This window comes from Crocuta crocuta, unplaced genomic scaffold (assembly GCF_008692635.1).
Source record: "Crocuta crocuta isolate KB4526 unplaced genomic scaffold, BGI_CrCroc_1.0 scaffold698, whole genome shotgun sequence".
Classification (NCBI taxonomy): Eukaryota; Metazoa; Chordata; class Mammalia; order Carnivora; family Hyaenidae; genus Crocuta; species Crocuta crocuta.
In genome coordinates, this window is record NW_027530855.1 from 1,508,240 (window position 1) to 1,526,829 (window position 18,590).

At 42.7% G+C, this 18,590-nt stretch overlaps 1 protein-coding gene across 2 annotated transcripts in view; it reads right to left on the bottom strand.

The window, feature by feature from the left end:
* Positions 1 to 2,276: 2,276 nt before the first annotated feature.
* The window catches only part of PLPBP (pyridoxal phosphate binding protein), a 20,741-nt gene continuing 4,427 nt past the window's right edge, over positions 2,277 to 18,590 (bottom strand). For both annotated transcript variants that reach the window (XM_077769525.1, XM_077769526.1), the window contains exons 5-8: positions 7,785 to 7,919; positions 5,510 to 5,652; positions 5,003 to 5,101; positions 2,277 to 3,614 (exon numbers count right to left, since the gene is read on the bottom strand). In XM_077769525.1, the coding sequence (XP_077625651.1) occupies positions 3,483 to 3,614; positions 5,003 to 5,101; positions 5,510 to 5,652; positions 7,785 to 7,919 (509 nt within the window). In that variant the 3' untranslated portion in view covers positions 2,277 to 3,482. The remainder of the gene's footprint in view (positions 3,615 to 5,002; positions 5,102 to 5,509; positions 5,653 to 7,784; positions 7,920 to 18,590) is intronic.

Genomic DNA, 18,590 nt, shown 5'->3' on the forward strand with positions numbered 1-18,590 from the left:
CTTTCAGGAACGCCCCCTCCAGCTCTTCACTGGAGGGGGCTGCCTTCAGGCTGGTGGCTCTCCATAGCTTTTCAAACCTGGTTCTCTGGGTCACCGTCACCCTCTCCCAGCACCATGGCTTGTCCCTGCAGGTCCTTCTGGCCACTTGGGGTGTGTGGGAAACCCCTCGAGTCGCGGGGAACGTCATTACCACACAGCGGCCTGGCTCGTTGGATTTGTAATTGGGATGGAGCCCCAGTTCCCTGAAGCAGCTGTCCTCTTGATGCCTAGCTGGCCATGGGGATTTCTGGGCTGGCCCTTTGGCCTTTGTCTCTCTTATCTCCGTCTGCTTCTTTCCCTCTGTCTTTTCTTTCTCCTTTCCTGTCCACTTTGTGCGTCCTAACCCTCTCTCCCACCCCACCTCCCTGGAAGGTCAAGGTCAGGCTTCTGTGCAGGGGATGGGACTCTATTCCTTAAGACCTGTCAGGCCCGTGTCCACGGAGGGGGAGGTTGGGAGAGATGTAGAAAGAGCAGCTCCCCCCTGGGCCTCCCTCGTGGGGGCTGCACTCAGGGAGTCTGGGTGTGTCACTGGAGTCGCAGTGCCGGGGTGTGTGAGCCAGAGTATCTAGTTTTGGTTTCACTCTGGGCTGATTTTGCCGTTTGTGTGCACCAGTCCCTTGCTGGGTCTTTAAAGTTACGGGGATGGGCAGTGATGGCTTGGGTGTCCATATTGGGCAGCCCGTTAAGGGGAAGCGGGGCCTCGCTGCCTCCCTGCATCCAGCTTCCTTTCGTGCTCAGTGAGATGCCCGTGAGGGCAGCTGGCTGTGGGCGCTCAGAGCTTTAGTTGCCTCTTGGACGGTCCCCCTTCCTCCTCAGCCTTAGAGGATCATGTTTCATTTATGAAGGAAGGCAACAGTTTTCCCGACAGTCCTTATCTGCTGGGGCCATCAGGGCTCCACCCCGTTTCTCCATGGAGATTCAGGCAGACCGCAAAGCCCTAGCAGCCGGGTCCAGCACGGCNCGTGAGTTCGAGCCCCACATTGAGCTCTGTGCTGATGGTGTGGAGCCTGCTTGGGAAGTCTGTCTCTCCTCTCTGACCCTTCCCAACTTGTGTTCTCTCTCTCTGTCAAAATAAAGAAGTAAACATAAACAAAAACTTTAAAAAAAAAAAGTGCAGAACCTTCTCTGGGACTCAGTACCCTATCCACAAAGGGACACCACCACGTAGCCTAAATTATCCTACCAACTTCTGTGAAGGCAAAATGAGAGAATGTAGGGGAGAGCACTCTACGTGCCAGGGAATGTTTACAAAGTGAGGCACGGGAAGCAGAGTATGAGGTGAGTAATCAAGAGATGCAATAGTTGGAATCTAGGAGGAAGTTTGCCAGGATAAAGCCTTGGGGGTACCTGGGAGCCTCTGGGCATCCGAACCTTCTGAGGCAGGCAAAGGCCCTGGCTGCTGGTGGCACGGAGGATGCTAGGCTGTGTGGCAGATTGGCCCCAGAACGGCACACTGGGTGACCCAGGACACTTGCTGTGGATGCTCTCACTGATCTGATGAAAATTCCCACCTGTTGCTGTCACATGTAACAAAACCAAAGTCACAATCTTGTTCAATTTTCCTTCCGCTGCAGTACACTGGACAGACTTACTGTGGCTTCCTTTCCTTATCTGGGTTTGATCAGGCCCTGGCTTCCCTCTTTCGTTGTTCTCAATCTCTAGGCACAATCCAGAGAGTCCTTTATTAATATTAAGCTTAGGCCAGGTCCCCTCTCCCAAAGTGCTCCCAGGCATACTCTGGTTTCTCTTAAGATCGCATAAATCTTTCGCCTTTTACCAAAGTGCTCCCAGGTAGCAAAGAAATGAGGTATCTGGAAGAACCCAGCAGTGCTGCAAGAGTCAGCTGTATCACTTGGAAAAAATCGTGTTCTTTGGCCTCCATTCCTGCTCTCTGAAGGGGGGAGACTAAGGGTGAGGGGCCCCTCCCAGCAAATTTACTGATCTGAAAGCCTCAAAGCTGGCCCCACAGGCTGGCCAATGTCGCCACCTAGAGGCCATTTCAAATAGCGGCAGCAGGTTCAAATAGTTCTTGCAGCAAGAGGTTAGTAAGCATTTCATTTTCTTGCCTTTAGAAGTTCAGAATTGCTGTCTCACCCACCCTGTGCCTTTAGCTGCATCTGTGGCCCAAGGGAGGTCCTCCTCTAAAGCCAGGCTGGCAGGACATCCAGTGACGGGCACAGCTGCTACCTGTTGGTTCCCAGGCCCCGCTCCTGTTAATACTCACTCATTACACCAGGTCATAAAAAATAAATCTTTTAATTGCTTTGTAATTGGCACAGATGGTATAATTCAAACTCGCATTTTTACTCACTAGACTCTGAAACATGTGATAGCTCTGACTGAAACAGTACAGGAATCATAATGGTTTAGGTTTTACAAAATTACATTCAGCAGCAGCATTATGTTCTGAAAGTTATTTCCTAAAATGAAGACTGGGGCTTGAACAAATCAGGAAAAAACATCTAGAAAATAAACCACCCAGACCGAAGTCATCTGTTACAGATATCTGAGAATTGTGCTTTCTGGTTTTTGAAGACCTTGCTGCTACTTTATTAACAATCAAGAAGTTGCAAATTCTGGCTTATAGCGGGGGTGAGGGGGTGCGGAGGGTGGAGGGAGGGGCTTTAGATGTGCCTGGAAAATGCTCCGCAGGAAAAGGAAACTCAAAGCCAGGCCTTGTTGAAACTGTGAGCCTGAACTGGCCTTGAACGAATTTCTGGGGCAGTTATGGTGGAGAAGAAATCATAGCATTTAATTCTCTTCTAGGAGAGGCCTGTCTAGGAGGATGTTGGAAAGGCCCGAGTCTTATGTTACCCCTGTAGTTTTCAGGGTCCATAGGGACAAGGTGACGCAAACTCTGATCAACATGATTTGGGTTTGCAGCACTGCCCTGAGCCAGCTCCTGAAGTTACCTGCACTGTCATTCCAGAGTGGGGACAGATGTTTACTGAGTGGGGTGAAACCTGGGGGCAGAAATCACCTTGCTCCAGAGCAGCAAAGACGATTACTCACTAGGGGGTTTGCATGAAGGGACTTTCCATTAAAGTGCATGACAGATGGGACTCCCTCTTGCCCTGGTGATTATAGGCATGAGTGACCACATTTTAACCCGGGGAAGGCATTCACGGGTTGCTTGGTGCCCCTGGGCAGGATTCAACACGGAACTCGATTCCTGGCTACTGATTTGATGTCTGTTCTGCAGAAACGTCTGGATTTCTCAAACCTGATCCAAAGCCACTGCTTGAAGTGAGCTTCTTATGACAGATCCGAAGTACAAATGGTCCCCATCAACGCCCAGGAGCATCAGCGCACTCTCTCCAGGCCACAGGGAGAGCGTGGCTGTGCCGTAACACAGGGACTATCAAAACGGAGGCCAGGCGAGTGCATAGTGGGTGTTCCTGGACAGGCCCGCGGCTGCGAGCCACTGCCGGCTGTGCCTGGGCTCAGTGTGCCTGGGCCACCTCCACGGCGGTCTTGCGTTCTGCCATGGACTTGTCCGGGGCAGGTTTCTTGGAGTAATCTCGCTCTCCAAAAATGGTGCTTCCTATTCGGACATTGGTGGATCCTACTTCGATCTGTGGAAAAGAGGAGAGAGTATCAAAGGCCGAGTTTGAAATCAGGCAGGAGATGCTGAAGTTCCGCCTCTCGTTCTGGCTTTGGAGGCACTTCTATGGAGAACCAGGACGAGGCAGCTGAAGCGGGCTGCCGGGCAGGCTTACCCTTGGGGCAATGGTACCTCCAGGGGCACGTTTCAGAAGTAAGGATTTCCTTGGCTGTCCTGGTGACTCGGGGACATGACTGCCATTTAGCTGGGGCTGTTAAGGCGCGGCACCCTGTGTGACGAAGACACAGTGGCACAACGAAGAGCTGTCTGAGGGCCATACGCCCTCCTAACGTTCCATGGTCAGGCAGATGAAAAAACGTCCCATTAATTGCTTGAGCGAGGGAACGAATCCCATTTTACTTATAAACACACAGCACCGTTGCACCGTTTTGATATATAGGGTTTTCTGAGAATGCAACTACTGGATACACACAGTGAAGTTGACACTCTGATTTTTAGGACTTGATCAAGTTATTTACTGTTCCAGAACAGCACACCTCCATCAGCATATAGCTATAGCTGTGACTTTCAGGGTGAATCTCCCCATGAGATGAGCTCCGGACTACTTCATCAGGACTCACTGTCAGACACCCACACCCAGGCCTTTCCACAGTGCAATGCTTTTTAAAAAATTATAGTTTAGGGGCCTCTGGCTGGCTCAGTCGGTACAGCGTGTGAGTCTTGATCTCGGGGTCATGAGTTCCAGCCCCACAGTGGGTGTAGAGATTACTTAAAAAGAAAGAGTGAAAAATAGGAACTTATAGACTATAATTTAAAAAAATATCTGTTTATTTTTGAGAGAGATAGAGAGGGAGACAGGGAGGAGCAGAGAGACAGGGAGCTAGGATCCGAGGCAGGCTCTGTGCTGTCAGTGCACAGCCCAAACTAGTGAACCATCAGGTTGCGACCTGAGCCAAAGTTGGATGCTTAACTGACTGAGCCATCCAGGCACCCCAAAAATAAAGAAAAATAAGAAATTAAACTATAATTTTTACAAGTTTATTTATTTATATTTAAGTCATCTCTACACCCACCATAGGGCTTGAACTCACGACCCAGAGATCAAGAGTCACAGGTTCTACCGACTGGGCCAGTCAGGTGTCCCTCCTTATCTTTCTTTAGAATTCCCTTAGGGAATGAGATGGAGTTTACAAAAGTTCTGTGTCAGGCTATAATTTCTACACATTTCATTTCAAAAAAGGAAAGGGGTGGGGGATTATGGAACAGTCGAGAGCCACGGCTATCGGCTGCTCTATTGCCACAATGAGGCATTTCAAAGGTTTTTCCGGCGGAAACGGCTTTCCTGCAGCCCGTTGGCCCCGCCCCCTGGGCAGCCAGGGCACCAGGGGCACAACTTACCGCATGCTGGAAATCCACGGACATCCCCATGCTCAGCTCAACCTGCTCTGTGGGCACGTTCAGCTTTCTACACAGCTCCTCTCGGAGGGACAGTAACGCCTGACAGAGAGACAAGGGTGACATTATTTTCCTCCTGCCCTCGCCATGGGGTGTCTGAGAGGGGCCCAATCTGAACACCACAGACAAAGACTGTTGATTCCTCAGGGTTTCAAGTCCTGTCAAAATTTCTAGAAGCTACTGAAAGTTTTGGAGCAAATGTTCCTGCTTAAAAAAAAAAAAAGAAGATCAGTCCCTGGAAAGGAAGAAAAGAGCTCATTTTCTCTAACGACTGTGTTTTGGTCAAAGTTCCGGTGGAGCTGAGAAGCGTTCAGAAGCGGCTCGTCACCCCTGGCAGGCAGTACCCGGCGGGGTCTTTGCAGGTGACTCCACCAGCCAGGCCTGCGACAGCAGTTCGTTAAGATGCCACTCTGGCACATGAGCAATCCCACCACCCTGGGACCCCAGTACCTGGAAGTCCGGGTTCGGTCCTTGACTAAGATCATGTCCGAAGCTTCCTATGGTCATCAGCCCCACGAACTCCAGGCTGGGGCACTTGGCATTTATGTGCTCCACCAGGGCTATGGTCTCTGAAGGCAGAAGGCCATGTTTACCTGCACAAAAGGAAACAGAAGACACTTGTACCAAAATGTTTTCGGTAGCCGGAGGAAGGCTCCATTTCCATCCCTTCCTGGTAACAGACGAGGGGACTCTCGGACAAGAGGGCTTCCTGAAAAACACACATCCCTAAGTCCTGAAGAGTAACCCAAGTTTTGAGGTCTTTGTCTGTGTTGCTTCCCTTCTGAATAATCATCATCTGAATCACAGGGATACGAGCTGAGAGTACAGGGGAAAGAAAAAACACCGCTTTTCTTGGGACACTGACAGGACTCACATTGCCAAAATGCCAGGCTGACCTGAGAATTCTTTTCCTAGCTCTGGTATTTCTCTAGTTTCATTCATTTATTAGAATTGTAAACACTTTAAATTCTTGCTTTAAAAAATGTGCAGGGGTGCCTGGGTGGCTCAGTTGGTTGAGCATCTGACTTTGGCTCAGGTCATGATCTCGCATCTGGGGTTCGCACCCCGCATTGGGCCCTGTGCTGACAGCTCAGAGCCCGGAGCCTGCTTTGGATTCTGTGTCTCCCTCTCTCTCTGCCCCTGCCCTGCTTATACTCTGTCTCTCTCTCTCAAAAATAAACATACATTAAAAGAATTTAAAGAAATTAAAATAAAAAAAGAACAGCTTAAAAAAAAAAGTTTATTTATTTATTTTGACAGCGAGCACAAGTAGGGGAGGGGCAGAGAGAGAGAGAATCCTAAGCAGGCTCTGCGCTGTCAGCACAGAACCCGATGTGGGGCTTGATCCCATGAACAGCAAGATTATTATGACCTAAGGCGAACTCAAGAGTCGGATGCTCGACTGACTGAGTTACCCAGGCGCCCTAAGACTGTACACATTTAAAAATAAAGGATCTGTCACAGTTTTACTATACACTTTCAAAATTTAATTGAACTTGGTAATTAACAACTAGAGGAGAAATCTGCAGCAAATGATTAATTGGTATGCAGTTATAAGGAATACTGATATTCTCTTTCCTTCATTTATCAAATAGAGATGCTAAGAACATTCACTTTAATCTTTAACTACAGAAAATTATAGCTAATTATCAAGAAATGTCATAGACTTGACCTGGAGTCAATTTCAGATTTACTAATATTGATAATGTAAGTTATAATCCACTTGTGTGTAGAAATAATGACAATTATTAAAATTTACAGAACATTTATGTGTCAGGCACATATGCCAAATCCTAAGAGCCTTTCACTTATACAATAACTATGAAGTAAGTACTCTTACTATGCCCCTTCTACAGATGAGGAAACTGAGGCACGAGGAGACTAAGTACCTTTTCCAAGGTCACACAACTAGAAACTATGCAACTGGGATTTCAGTCCAGGAAGTGTGGCCTGAGGGCCTATCTAGAAAACAGTCTTTGCACTGCGTTCCTTCACGTTACGGTTTGGTGAATATTGGTCTGAGGGTCGTGGGCAAATGACTAGCTGTAAACACTTACCCTCCACAAGTGGCTAACGAGTGAGAGGTGTGGGGTTCTAGGCCAGCAGCTCTGCCTGTATCATGACTTACAATCCTTACAATAGCCTCTTAAGTAGGCACCATTAGATCACTGTCCTCCAAGGAGACTGAGGTACAGAGACGTTAGGTAACTTACCCAAGGTTACAACTCTGGGAAGTGCTGGAGCTCAAACCCGGGGTCTGATTCCAAAGCTCCTGCTCTGTTCACTAGGTTACAGTGTTAACCCAAGATATTCATTAACTGGTGCTCATGTGATTTTCTTCTATTCTCTCCCAAGGTAATACTAAGTACGTTTTTTTGTTTTTGTTTTTGAACACTGGAGAAATATGTGTAATTATGCCATCTCTTTCAGGAGCAATGGTGACTTTTGGGAATTTTCAGAAATACAAAGTCACAATCCCCTTCCTGATTTATCCAATTCTGGCCACCAAAAAATTAAGAACTAACAACCCATGATGTGTGAGAGAATTATATGTGGACTGGCTTAGATGTCACCGTGCCTTCTAGGTCCTACGTGAAACCTCTTACATACAGGCCCATGATTTCCTCCTATAACCTTAGCTCTCGGATACCTTAGGCCTGCCATTCTTCCTGACCTTCACCCATCCTAAGGGAAGAAAAATCTACAATTAGGTCTGGTCACTTACTCTCCTCTCCACTGGTGTTAACCTGGACCATAACCTTTAACCTTTCCGGAGAACCTTTTTTCTGCCACGAACTGTTCACTTTGTCTGCCAACTTCGCAGAATCCACTGTTTCCAGCATGAAGAGATTGGGGACAGCTGTAATGAGAAAGAGGCAAGGTAATTCGTCATCCATCCTACTGCAGCAAGCAACGTGCAACCAATCTTTGGCTTGGCAGATGGAAAGACAATTTTCCAGGAAAAGAACAAGAAGGTAAGTCTCAGTGCTGCTAAGACTCGTGTGACAGCTCTACTAGATGTGAGTTCGAATGTCCGCCCACTGCTAGCCGATCAGGGAAGACGAGTAGAGGAACACCGACATACCACAGTCCCGCAGTGCACGAGGCTTAAAGCTTCCCGAGGGCTGGAGACTGAAGAGATTCCTAATAGCAGGCTTGATCCGACTAAATTATGGCTCACACTGCGAGAAACGGGTCAAGGTGGCATTAAAGAGAGGATGACCAGTGGAGGCCAAAGTGCTCCCCAGGCATGAAAACACCATGCTCTTAGACTGTGGGCTGGGGGTGCTCTCATTCAACAAGGACATCAGAATGACCTCAACACTGACAGCTAAGGGAGATGCTGACGTCATCGAAACCATCTTCTTCTCCAAAGATGCATGTGAAATGAAGCATTAGTCTTGCCTCAGATCAAGAACAACAAAGACAGAAGCAGCAACATCAGCAACTTGTTTTTACCAAACACTGAAATCCCCCAGGCAATTTGCTAACTACTGTCTATGCATGATTTCTTTTTAATCTGTTTCTTATTTTTTCTATTTTTAAAAAGATTTTATTTTACTTTTTAATTTTTTTTTAATGTTTATTTATTTTGAGAGAAAGAGAGCCTGAGCAGGGGAAGGAAGAGAGAGCGAGAGAGAACCCTCTGCCAGTACAGAGCCTGATGTGAGGCTCGAACTCATGAACCATGAGATCATGACCTCAGCTGAAATCAAGTCAGCCACTTAACCGACTGAGCCATCCTGGCCTCCCTAAAAGATTTTATTTTTAAGAACTTTCCACACCCAACGCGGGGCTCAAACTCACAACTCGTGAGTTCAAGAGTCACATGCTCATCCGACTGAGCCAGCCAGGTGCCCATTTCTTTTTAATCTTTACCATGGTTCATGAAGCACTATAATTACCTCCATCTTACAGATGGGGAAACTGAGGCTCAGAAAGGATAAAGTTGATTCAAGTTTACAAAATTAACAAATATTAGAACTGTGATTTGAGACGATGACAAACTGACTCCATGTTCTTCCTACTGAATGAGTTCAGGCTACTTCACTTAAAAAATTTATAGAGATTTAAAAAAAGAGACTGAAAGTATACAGGCTTGATATGCGTGGGATATCATGGGGTGGCGGGGAACAAGCAATATAGAAGTATATGCAGTGAAAACTCCAAGCCTCTCACCTTAGAAACTATCACTATTACTGCCAGGATGAGGATTCTTCCAGATCTATTTTCGTGTATTCCCATCCAATCGAACACACATGCACATGCCAGACACACAATTTCCTGTTATTTTCTGAAATAACAAACAAATTGGCTCCTAATAAACGTTTTATGGGTTATGCTTCCAGTTAGCAATACACGCTGGAGGTATTTTACATCAGTACCATAAATCTACCTGTACTTTTAACAACTGCAGTTTTCCACAGAACAGATGATCACAATTTATTTAACATTGTTCTTGTTAATAGACATTGTTTCTTTTTTACTACAGAACCAAAGCTTACACACAGGCCTTTGGGCACTTATACGTGTTGCTATAGGATGCAACTGAAGAACTGAAATTACTAGTTAAAAGAGGAAGTTCAATTTAAATTGTGCTGGATATGAGAAATCCAAAAGAGCCCTACCATTTTAGAATCCTCCTGGCAAAATGTGGGGTGCTTACTTAATCATGCTCTCAAAACATTGCATTTTAGCAGCCTTTTTATTTTTTGCCAACCTGATTGGTGAAAAGTAGAATTTATTATTGTATTTTGCATTTCTCTTATTGAGGTTAAGCATTTTTCACTTGATTACTGGCATTTGTATTTTTTATCCTGTAAATGACCCATTCTTCGTTTTCCTCTATGTTTTTCTTATTGATTAAAAAAATATACATATGGTTCTTTATGCCTTATGGACATTAACTTCTTTCCCTTTTAAAAACTATTATTTTACTACCAATCTGTGCTTCCTTTTTGCTTTCACAAATAGAAAGCTTTAATTTTTGTGTAAGCAAATGTGCTAGTTGTTTCTTTTATGGTTTCCAGACTTTGTTTTATTTATTAAAACAACTTTTTTAATGTTTATTTTTGAGAGACAGAGCATGAGCAGGGGAGGGGTAGAGGGAGAGGGAGACACAGAATCTGAAGCAGGCTCCAGGCTCTGAGCTGTCAGCATAGAACCCAGTGCAGGGTTCGAACTCACAAGCCATGAGATCATGATCTGAGCCAAAGTCGGACGCTTAACTGACTGACTGAGCCACCCAGGTGCCCCTGGACTTTATGTTTTATTTCACCAGCCTAAAAATATAAAAATATTTTCCTATATTTTCTCTAATACTGTTTCTTTTGAAAAGTTTATTCATTTATTTTGAGAGAGAGAGAGGAAGTGTGAGTGCTTGAGCCTGGGAGGGGTAGAGAGAGAGAATCTCAGGCAGGCTCTGCACTGTCAGGAAGAGCGCACTGTAGGGCTTGATCTCATGAATCATGAGATTATGACCTGAGCTGAAATCAAGAGATGGATGCTTAACCACCTGAGTCACCCAGGTGCCCCTCTTCTAACACCTTCCTAGTTTTGATATTTCACATTAGGATTCTTTTTTTTTTTTTTTTTAATATTTTTTTTATTTATTTCTAGGAGAGAGAGAGACAGCGTGAGCAGGGGAGGGTCAGAGAGAGAGGGAGTCACAGACTCTGAAATAGGCTCCAGGCTCCGAGCTGGCAGTCAGCACAGAGCCTGACGCGGGGCTCGAACCCACGAACCGCGAGATCATGACCCAAGCGAAAGTCGGACGCTTAACCGACTAAGCCACCCAGGCGCCCCAGGATTCTTTAATCTAGCTGGAATTTACACTGTGAGGAAGGGAATCTAATTTAATTGTTTCTCAGATAAAAAGCTGATTGTGTTGCTGCCATTTATTAATTGTAAATAGGCTCCCTACTTTTCCCATACCTAATATGAAATAGCTTTTAAAAATAATACAGTGAATTTCTGCTTCCTGACAAGATGGAATAAGTGTAGAGACCAGATTTACCATTCCACCTGAACAAATGGAGACAAAATGTGTGAAACATATATGAAACAATGGTTTACAAGAACTGGGAATCATGCAATGAACGATAGTGATCTCTGAGACATGAGAAACAAATGAAGTGACTGCCCATAGCTTACTTGCCTGGAAAGTTTCTAGGATGCGGTGCAGAAAAGGGGAAGAGAGGAAGAGTGGGACCCTGAGTTGGGGACATGAGCTAAGAATATGGAAAGACTATGCAGCTAGAGTTCCCAGGACAGAATTTGGGAGAGGAGAGAGCTGCATATAGAGACATCACCCGTGATCTGTAAAGGGCTCCCCTCTAGAGCTCAGCTGGGTATAGGTCAGCTCGTGCATGTGAGGAAATCACCCAGAGCTGGGGAGACAACTATTTGAAAGGATTAGAAGAAACAGTGCCTGATGCTCACAGAGGGCATGGAATAGTGCCTGTTCCCACCCCAGACAGGCTGGAACACTTAGGTTCATGGGGCACTGGCTAGAGTACACAGAGGGCCTTGCCTCAGAAATGGGGAGTAATGAATCCTAGACTAAGCTCTGCTCCACTCACACCAACTAATCTTAAAAGCAAGACCTAAAAAGATCAAACTGTTCCCGAGTAACTTAACTGTGTTCCAAACAAAGCTCAAAAATATTTATAGGAATACAAAAGTGACCAGCTCCCAACAAGAAAATTCACAATGTTTGGCTGTCCAAAAAACAAACAAACAAACAAACACACAAACGAAACCAAAAAACCACCACACAAAAAAGCAGGAACTCAAAGACTCAAAGAAGCAGAAAATATGATATATTAAATCACCCTATTGGAACTGCTCCAGACTGTCAAAGATGATAGAATCAGTAGATAGCACATTAAAACAGTTACCATAACTGTGTACCATATATTAAAAAATAGAGAGAGAGATGGAAGACATAAAGAAGACCCAAATTCAACTTTTAGCTTGATAACCACATGTAGGAGATGAAAAACCCACTGATAGAATTAATGGCACATTAGACAATGCTAAAGAAGATCAGCTACTTTGAAGATATTATCCAAAATGAAACAGAAAAAAAAATCATAAAAATTAAAAGGGCATTAGTGAGCTGTGGAATCACCTCAAGCAGACGAAAAGGTAACCCGAGTCCCCAAAGGAGAAAAGAAGTTGGGGGGGGGTGTGGGGCGTGGGGAGGCAGAAATTATATGTGAAGAAACAGTGACTGAACAAATTCTCAACTTGATGAGAACTATAAACCCCAGATCCAAGAAGCTCAGTGAGCCCCAAGCACAAGAAATGTGGAAAAAATTACACCAAGGAACATTAATAATCAAACTGCTCAAAACCAGTGATAATGAGAAAATAAATCTTGTACGTAGCTGGAAGAAAAAAAAACATGTTACATACAGAAGAACAAAGATAAGGATGACGTCCTATTTCTCAATGGAAATGATGTAAGAGAGTGGAGCGACATCTTTAAAGTCCTGAAAGCAAAACCTGTCAAGCTGGAAATCTACGGTCAGCAAACATTTCTCTGAAAAATAAAGGTGAAGGGGCAAAACAGTTCAAAGGACAAGCATGAATTTGTACCTCCCTCTTCCTCAGGCTACACTTAAAAATTAACTTTAAAAAAAAAAAAAAAACCAAAGGTGAGAGCTAACACTATAAAACTCTTAGAAGAAAACAGGAGTAAATCATTGTGACCTTGGTGGTGTCTGGTTGGCTCAGTCGGTAGATAGAGCATGTGATTCCTAATCTCAGGGTCAAGACTTCAAGCCCCACATTGGGCACAGAGATTAAAAAAAAAACAACTTTGTGACCTTGGATTTCCTAGCTATAACACCAAAAGCACATGCCACAAAAGAAAAAAGAGACAAACCGGAGTACATTAAAATGAAAAATTTCTGTGCTACAAATGATACTATAAAGAAAGTCAAAAGACAATCCATGGGAGAAAAAATTTGCAAATCATGTACATCATAAAGGCCTGGTGCCTAGGATATATAAGGAAATTTTATAACTCAATAATAAAAGACCCAATTAAAAAGCACACAAAGGACTTGAATAGACATTTCTCCAAAGAAGATGTACAAATGGCCAATAAGCACATGAAAAGATGCTCAACTTCATTTGTCATTAGGGGAATGCAAATGAAAACCACAATGAGATACCATTTCAAAATTTTTTTATTATTCCAATTGATCTCCTTTGCTGACTTATTGCTATAATTCTCTGTTATTGGTTGCTTTATTTTATTTTTTAAAGTAAGTTCTATATCCAACCTATACCCTGAGATCAAGTCACGTGCTCTACTGACTGAGCCAGACAGGCGCACCTGTTGGTTGCTTTAAAGTTGAACTTATGCACAGTCTACATTACAGTGGTGCTTTACCACTTCATATATAGTTTAAGACCCTTATAATTGTGTACTTCTGTTTCTTAACTTTTCATTCGGTATGTTATTGTTGCAATGCATTTTGACTTTTTCATATGTTATAAATCCTGCAATATAGAATTATTTGTGTTTATATAATATATACTAAAACAAAAGAGAAAAATTAATGAAACTAAAAGTAGTTCTTTGAGAAGATTGATAAAATTGATAAACCTCTAGCCAGATGGATGGGGGGCGGGGGAAGAGAAGACCCAAATTACCAACATCAGAAATGAGTTGACATCACTACAGATGCCACAGATATTAAAAGGATAATAAAGGAATATTACAAATGCTCATAAAGTCATTATTTTTTTATTGCTTATTTATTTTTGAGACAGTGTGTGAGTGAGGGAGGGGCAGAGAGAGAGACACACACATAGAATCTGAAGCAGGCTCCCAGAGCTGAGCTGTCAGCACAGAGCCCAATGTGGGGCTCGAACTCACGAACTGTGAGAGCATGACCTGAGCCAAAGTTGGATGCTTAAATGACTGAGCCACCCAGGTGCCCTATAAATTCATTACTTTGGATGAAATGGACAAACTCCTTGAACCTTGAAAAACATAAGCAAAGCTCACCCAAGAAAAAAACAGATTATGTGAATAGTCTTAAATCTAGTAATAAAATTGAAACTATAGTTAAAAACCTTCCCACAAAGAAACTCCAGGCTTCACTGGTGAATTCTATTAAGCCATTAGGAAAGAGACAATACCAATTCCACACAAACTCTACCAAAAGACTGAAGGGTTGGGAATACTTCCCAACTTATTCTATGAGGCCAGCATTATCCTGTTATCAAATCTAAAAAACGACATTACAAGAAAAGAAAACTACGGACAAATGTCCTTTGTAAATATAGATGCAAACGCTTTTTTTTTTTTTTTTAAAGTTTACTTATTCAGAAATATGGGAGAGCGGGGCAGAGAGAGAGAGAGAGAGGGAGAGAGAGAATACCAAACAGGTTCCACACTGTCAGTGCTGAACCCAATGTGAGACTTTAACCCATGAACTGTGAGTTCATGACCTGAGCCAAAACCAAAGTGCTTAACCTACTGAGCCACCCAGGCGCTCCTAGATGCAAACATTATAAGCAAAACTTAACAAATCAAATGCAACATTATAGTAAAAGGATAATATTGCATGACCAAGTGAGCTTATCTCTAGGAATGTAGGGGTGGTTTAACATTTGAAAATCAATAAATGTAACTCAATATGTTAATAAACTGAAAAAGGATCATTTCAATGGATGCAGTAAAAGCATCTGACAAAATCTAACTCTACTCTTGATAAAGCAAATTAGGATTAGAAGGGAAATTTCTCCTTCTGATAAAGGACATCATGAAAAATATGCATGTATACTCTCAGCACTTCTATTCAATATTGTATTGAAGGTATTAGCTAGTATAATAAGGCAAGAAAAAGAAATAAAAGGCATCCAGATTGGAAAGGAAGAAGTAAAGTGTCTGTTCATAGAAAAAATAATTGTCTATGTAGAAAGTTATATGGAATCTGCAAAAAAAAAAAAAAAGCTACTAAAATAAGTTTAACAAAGTTGCAGGATACAAGATGAATATACAAAAATCAACTGTATTATATATGAGCAACAATCAGAAATTAAAGTAATGGGATCAACAACAGCATAATAGATAAAATCAATATATAAGAAAAACACAGATATAAATCAGACAATGAGGAAAACTTGCACAATGAATACTACAAAATATTATTGAGAGAAATTAAAGACAACCTAAAGAAATACAGAGCTATACCTTATTAATGTGTTGGGAGATTCAATATTTTTACTATGTCAGTGTTCCCCATATTGATCTGTAGATTCAATACAATCCTAATTCAAATACCTGGCAGGGCTTTTGATTTTTTTTTGGTAGATTTGGACAGATTGGTTATATGGAAATGCAGAGGCTCTAGAATGGCCAAAGTGACTTTGAAAAAGAATAAAGTTACCACCTACGCCAGTCAGAGTGGCTAAAATGAGCAAATCCGAGAACTCTAGATGCTGGCGAGGATGTGGAGACACAGGCACCCTCCTACACTGTTGGTGGGAATGCAAACTGGTGCAGCCCCTCTGGAAAACAGTGTGGAGGTTCCTCAGGAAACTAACACTAGAACTCCCCTATGACCCAGCAATAGCACTGCTAGGAATTTACCCAAGGGAGACAGGAGTGCTGATGCATAGGGGCACATGTACCCCAATGTTCATAGCAGCACTCTCGACAATAGCTAAAACATGGAAAGAGCCTACGTGTCCATCAACGGACGAATGGATCAAGAAGATGTGGTTTATCTATACCATGGAATACTCCATGGCAATGAGAAACAATGAAATCTGGCCATGTGTAGCAACATGGATGGACCTTGAGGGTGTTATGCTTAGTGAAATAAGTCAGGCAGAGAAGGACAAATATCATATGTTTGCACGTATAGGAGGATTAGGAGGAACTTAACTGGGGGACATGGGGGAGAAGAAGGGGGGAAATGGTGGGGGAGAGGGAGAGAGGCAAACCATGAGAGACTCTTGAATGCTGAGAACAAACTGAGGACTGATGGATGTGGCGGGGAGGGAGGAGATGGGCATGGAGGAGGGCACTTGTAGGGTTATATGAGCATTGGGTGTTATATGGAAACCAATTCGACAATAAACTATTTGTAAAAAAAAATTAAATTAAATTAAATTAAAAAAAGAAAAGAAAATAAAGTTGGGGGCTAACAGTACTCAATTTAAAGAATTATTATAAAGCTACAATAAATCAAAATATCATGCTAGTAGATAGTCTAGAAATAAACTCATAGATAATTGACTTTTGATAAAGGGACAAAGGAATGCAATGGAAAAAGGACAGACTTTCCCACAAGTAGTGTTGGAGCAATTAGACATTGATATCCAAAAAAAAAAAAAAGAACGTGGACTCATACCTTGCACCATATACAAAATTAACTCAAAGTGAATAATGAAGCTTAATATAAAAATAAACACTACAGGGCACCTGGGTGGCTCAGTTGGTTAAGTGTCTGATTTCAGCTCAGTTCATGATCTGGTGGTCCGTGAGTTCGAGTCCCAGATCAGGTTCTGTGCTGATAGCTCAGAGCCTGGAGCCTACTTCAGTTTCTGTGTCTCCTTTTCTCTCTGTCCCTTCCCAACTTGTGCTGTCTCTATCTCTTAAAAATAAGCAAACGTTAAGAAATTTTTAAAAATTGAACACTATACAACTGCTAAGAGAAAATCTGTGTGACCTGAACCATAGAGAAATATTTTTTTAGACACAGCACCAAAAGCACAGTATTGATAAATTTGGACTTCATCAAATTAGAAACTTCTGCTCTTCAAAAGACACTGTTAAGAGAATGAAAAGACAAGCAACAGAGTGGAAGAAAACATCTGCAGAGCATGTATCTGATAAAGGACTAGTAGCCAGAATATATAAAGAATTCTCCTGTCTTAAAAGTAAAAAAATCCAATTAGAAAATGGGCAAAAGACTTCAATAGACAGTTTGGCAAAGAAGATAAACAGATGCAACCAGGTTACAAGATGTTGAACATCATAAGCCATTAAGGTGATGCAAGGACACCACCGTGTACCTAGTAGAATGGCTAAGATTAAATGAGCGTGGTAAGTGTGGGCAAAGGCATGGAGGCACTTGAGCACTGCTTGTGGGAACGTACGATGGCACAACCACTTTGGAGGGCAGCTTGGCAGTTTCTTAGAAAGTTAAATGTACGTAATGGGGATGGGGTTTCAGTTCTGAGAGAGGAAAACAGTTCTGGAGGAGGGACAGTAGTGATGGCTGCAAATGATGTGAACGTACTCAATGCCACTGAACTACTTATAAACAGTGAAAGATAATAAGTTTTATGTTACATATACTTTATCAGAATTAAGAAAAAATTAAACATATACTTATTGTGAGATTCAGCCATTCTACTTCTAGGTATTTATTCTAACAGATAAGAAAAAGTCCATACGGGGCACCTGGGTGGCTCAGTTGGCTAAGCGTCTGACTTTGACTCAGGTTCATGGGTTCGAGCCCCATTTCAGGGTCTGTGCTGACAGCTCAGAGCCTGGAGCCTGCTTCAGATTCTGTGTCTCCCTCTCTCTCTGTCCCTCCCCTGCTCATGCTCTATGTCTGTCTACTCTCTCTCTCTCAAAAATAAACATAAGAAAGAAAAGAGTCCATACAAAGATGTTCATAACATCTTTTTTCCATCACCCCCATAACAATTTTATTTGTCACAGCCCCAAATTAGAAGCAACCCTAATGTCCATCAATAGGTGAATGGATAAAGCAATAAAAAGGAGTGAACTACTGATATACACATCAACATGATAAACCTGAAAATAATTATGCTGAGTGGAAGAAGTCAGACCAAAAAAAGTACATACTACTTTATGATTCCATTTATATAAAACTCTTAGCAAGGCAAATGAATCTATAGTGACAGAAAGGAGGTAAGCAGTGCTGAAGGAGCGGAGTAGGGAGGAGCGGGAAGAAGGGGTTATTACACATGGCATGAAGTGGGGTGCCTGGGTGTTTCAGTCAGTTAAGCATCTGACTCAGTCTCAGCTCAGGTCATGATCTCATGTTTCGTGAGTTCAAACCCCACATTGGGTTCTGTGCTGATAGCGCTGGGCCTGCTTGGGATTCTCTCTCCCTTTCTCACTGCTCTTCTCCTGCTAGCTTGCTCTCTATCTCTCAAAATAGATAAATAAACTTAAAAAAATTAAAAACAAAACAAAACAAAAAAACCAAAGGGCATGAGGAAACTTTTTGGGCTGATGGATGTGTTCACTCTTTTGACTGCTTGTGATGGTTTCACAGGTACAAACATACATCAAAACTACTCAAATTGTACACTTTAAATATATACAATTTACTATAGGTCAATTATACTTCAATAAAGCTGTTTTAAAAATACAGGTTATTTTAGACACCTGGAGAAAAGTAAGTATTCAGTTCCTCAGACAGATCTCCACATGTCATTGTCATAGGATTAAGTTCTCTTGTAGTTTATTCTTTTTTTTTTTTTTTAATTTTTTAATGTTTTATTTATTTCTAGGAGAGAGAGA